Raw genomic sequence first — 4,366 nt, forward strand, 5'->3', positions numbered from 1 at the left:
CAAATAAACCTAAAAGCATTTTCATTTCATTTTCTTGTCACAAGCTATTTTTTCAGAACATTTTCAACAAATGCTTTCAAAAAGTGGTGGGGACATGTCCCCGGCCTCCCCAGGGTGTCTGTAAATCCAAAAATCCTAAACCATCCTGAACTGGGATTTCAGTCTGAGGCTCCTGCAGATGAGAAACGCTGTAGTGCAGAATAAGAAGCAGCCCAGTCGCTGTTCCACTTGAGATCAGCAGAGGGAAACGTTGGACTCTTTTTTTTTTTCTCTCCACCTCAGACAATAAAAACAAGGCGAAGCCCGCACAGACGGCAGCATCTCAGCACCCTTCAAAGCCCGACATCCGAGCAATGTCTGAGGAGTGAAAGGCTCTCAAACGGCAGGGAGGAATATGGATTCGCGGCCGCCGAGCTGGGACTAGAGATGTAGTTGCGAGGATGCCGGCCAGCTACATCTCTCGTTTGCTCCTCTTCGCCTCGATCTGCGCGGTTTGGGAGGCGCTGGCAAAATCTCTCCCAGATCAGGGAGCATTTGGTAAGCTCGCCATACGGGGGATGCAGCACAATGAGAAGATGGGAGTGGTTGCATTTTTATGGCTTTTGTCGACAAACCGTCGGTCCTTTGCGGCGCTGCGCTCTGATATCATGTTGGCTGAAAGGAGGTGGATTTTAAGGGACGGCTTTTTAGTGATATCCGCTGGATAACGTTAGTTTCATGGTATATATTCATTAATATCCATGAGGTGGTGTCACAGAGAGGGCCACGCTTGTGCTACTATACTCAATTACTGCACAGATGTGTGGTTCGACAATCAGCGTGCAGACTGCGCTAGAGCTTAGTCTGTTGTAATGTCAGGCCTAACTTACTGTAACCCAGGCCTTCGTGCGTGTGTTTAGCTTTGCATAATGACAGTGAGATCAGGGTTGGCCTGAGAGCCAAAATGTGTCAGTCATAAACCAATAGACACGTTTGTGTATTCAAAAGGCCCCAAAATTGAATTTGCATTAACCAAAAGCACTGATCACATGTTGATGATGCAGCAGCAGCTTTATGTAAAAGCGCCATTGTTTATATTATGGTGTGCATTGTGAAGGACATTATGTTATTACATTGCATTATGTATGCTTCAAGCTATTTAAAGGTGCATGGATGGTTACAGACAGTGCTGGATTGTAACTATAAGTACATATAGTTTTGAGGTAGAATAGCGTTTTATGAAACTCCACTACACCTCAGAGGGACATATTGTTCTTTATATGAGAGCTATAGTTACTTTGCAGGTTGACATTGTACACATAAAACACATCATATACATTGGACAACAAAACAGAATGCAAAGTAATTACAATTTGCTGCAGTATTTAAATTCTACTTACACATGACAGCTTCAGTAATAATACATATCACAATATAACAGACTGAAAGGTGCAATTGTGCATGATGAGTGCCGTACTTTTACTTTTGATACTTTAAGTGTACTGTACTTTCTAGGGGTGGGGGAAAAAAATCGATACAGCATAGTATGTGATGTTTGCCGTGGCGATACTGTATCGATACACGGGCACCAAGTATCGATATTTTATTATATAAATTGCAGATGGGAGTTTTAACTTTTTGGTGCTAGAATAATAAAATCTATTGCTTTTTTGGTCCACAAGAAAACTTAACAGATACATATACATACATATAGAGGACTGAAAAGGTGATAAATGAAAAAACAGAGAAATGTATCTTTTTAGATAAACAGATGTTGACAAAGTTTGACTTTAGGGACCTAGTTGGAAGTTGGAAAAAGGTAATAAATTGCAATATATCTCAATATATTTAAAATCGTAATAAAATCGAATCGCAACATAAATATCGTGATAATATCGTATCGTGGGACCTCTGGTGATTCCCAGCCCTAGTACTTTTACTAGTACTAGGTTTTGATTGCTGGTTTGTAATTATCTTGAAATTAGGGGTTAGGGAATATTTTTACACCATATTTTAATACATGCCAGTCTTGGTAATGAAGAATTTCTACATTGTTGTACTGTTACTTTAAAGGATCTTACTTCTGCTGGCCACAGAGCAGTTTTTGAACAGCTAAAGTGTGACTTTTCTGTCCTTTTGTGTCAGTTAGAGCCTAATTTAGATTAAATTGTAATGGATTTTTCTCCCCAGCTGCTGCATGACTGATTAAAAAGTCAATTAATTGATACCTCAGGTGCGTTTTGGAACAGCTCAGCACTTCTCCTGAGCTGCAATTACTTGCAAGATGTTGTGAAGCAATTATCGTCTAAAGAAATGTGCAGTTTTGCACAGCACCATGATGTCAAGGATGTTGTGGTTTAAAGCTGAAACAATCAATCGCCAGAAAATCAATCGGCAACTATTCTGATACCAGATTAGTCATTGAAGTCATTTTATTTTCACTTCCAGTCTGTGAGAGGTGAATAATTGCTGCTTTCTATGATAGTACACTGATTTTTGGGAAAAAGGTGCAGTAACTGTTGATTATATTTAACGAAAAGGGTAAAACCCGATAGCTAAATGACTAAATTCTCACAAAATATCAGCTTGAATTTAAGTTATAAGGATTTATCTCTAGAAGAAGGGGGTTTACACTCCACTTAATCTCAGCTGAACTTCTATTCAAGCCCTTCGAGTGAGGGAAAATTCCCAGACCCTTGATGTAACACTGTGACTCTCAGTGTTTGTGTCAGTGGAGCTGCTTCAAGCCGCAGAGTTTTCAATGTGCAGCCCAGACGGAGGAAATCCTCTCTTCACACAGACACACAAGGGAGCCTTTATTGAACAAATTATGGTAATGGATGACAGCATTTACACACTCACAATGGATAGGGACACACAAACATACACATGCATGCTTATTATGTGAGTGCACCCATTAGTGAGGCTGCTGCTGTCACTGAGAAGCACCTCATAGCAGGGTTGTCACTAGAGGCCTGGGGGGGTTTAGAGGACGGTCGCTACAGGGAGCTGAGCCGAGTGAGGAAGCAAAAACAAGCCAGCTTTTGGAGAGTCAGCGTGTATCCATGGAAACATCCCCAGCGTGACCCACATCCGCGCTGTCCAAGAGGCAAGATGAGAAACAAAATGTTCTGGGGCTGGAAAACATGGGAGGATGAGGGCCAGAGAGAGCCACGCGATGGATTTGTGACGGGTGCAACATGTTTATCATTATCGTCCACCACAGATGGAAATCATTAGTCCACACTCGAGGTTCTGGGAGAGACTTGAGGCAAAGATATTGTGTGAGGTGAAAGGGACGTTAGGGGTTCGTAACAGGAAGTTAGTTATTGTAGTCACAGAAAACCGGTGCTCCTTATAGCTCCAGAACTTGCCTGAAAATCCTCATGTTTTTAAGTATTCTTCAGTATTAAAGTAATCCAGTGAGAGTTGTCTTCACATCCATGTGTACACTGCGAACAGGAACTGCTAATATCTAATTCAGCACACTTTTAATGGAGTCAATGGCAACATGTTTCCTGTTTACATCGCCTAAACTGAAGTTTCAAAACTAGAGAATGATGATCCAGCAAATATAGTTAAGACAAAGAATAATAACAGGAGCTATAAAGTCTGTTAATGTTAACTTTTTTTGTGTTACACTATGTGACCTTTGTTGAAAACCTATGGTAGAGTTGTAGTACTCGAGACCGTTCTTAAGACCACTTTTTGATGGTCTTGGTCTCGGACTCGACTGCATTTGTACACGGTCTTGTCTCAGTCTCAGACATTAAGGACTCAGGATTTTATTTCAAGACCAGTCAAGACCATAACTTTAGGAATATCAATAAATTGCTTTTGCATTGTCTGATTTATTTGTTGAAATCCTAACTTTGATTGGATGTAAAACGTATCAAATGCAACTAGTAACCCTAATTAAAAATGTCTTGTTACCATTAACGACTGTCCCCCCTTCCCCGCGATGGTCAGCATGGAAAAGGAGCGTTGAATGAAGATGCTTACGTTGATTTCAGCTCTTAGTGTTTGTATGTGGGTGTTTTAATGGGAATGTGGATCTTTCAGATCAATTTGAGAAGCACCTGTGATCTCTTTCCACATTTTATTGTGTCATGTAATGTGGGGAACCGGTCTTCACTCGGTATCGCCCTCCCTTGGTCTTGGTCTCAGCCCCTAAAAGTCTTGGTCTTCACTCAGTCTCGATAAACTCTGGTCTTGGTCTTGACTCGGTCTCGATAAACTCTGGTCTTGGTCTTGACTCGGTCTCAGTTTGGGCGGTCTTGACTACAACACTAACCTGTGGACGTACAGACAAACTCACTTTGTAGGTCATTTTATAATTGATAAATGGTGCAATACTCAAGAGTAATTACTCCTTTAATACTACAGT

General features: G+C 41.0%; 1 protein-coding gene across 2 annotated transcripts in view; it reads left to right on the top strand.

The window, feature by feature from the left end:
* Positions 1-316: 316 nt before the first annotated feature.
* The window catches only part of LOC123982636 (protein FAM171A2), a 14,513-nt gene continuing 10,463 nt past the window's right edge, over positions 317-4,366 (top strand). For both annotated transcript variants that reach the window (XM_046068300.1, XM_046068301.1), the window contains exon 1: positions 317-537. In XM_046068300.1, coding sequence (XP_045924256.1) covers positions 441-537 — 97 coding nt within the window. In that variant the 5' untranslated portion in view covers positions 317-440. The remainder of the gene's footprint in view (positions 538-4,366) is intronic.

Source organism: Micropterus dolomieu, linkage group LG14 (assembly GCF_021292245.1).
Source record: "Micropterus dolomieu isolate WLL.071019.BEF.003 ecotype Adirondacks linkage group LG14, ASM2129224v1, whole genome shotgun sequence".
In the NCBI taxonomy this organism is placed as follows: Eukaryota; Metazoa; Chordata; class Actinopteri; order Centrarchiformes; family Centrarchidae; genus Micropterus; species Micropterus dolomieu.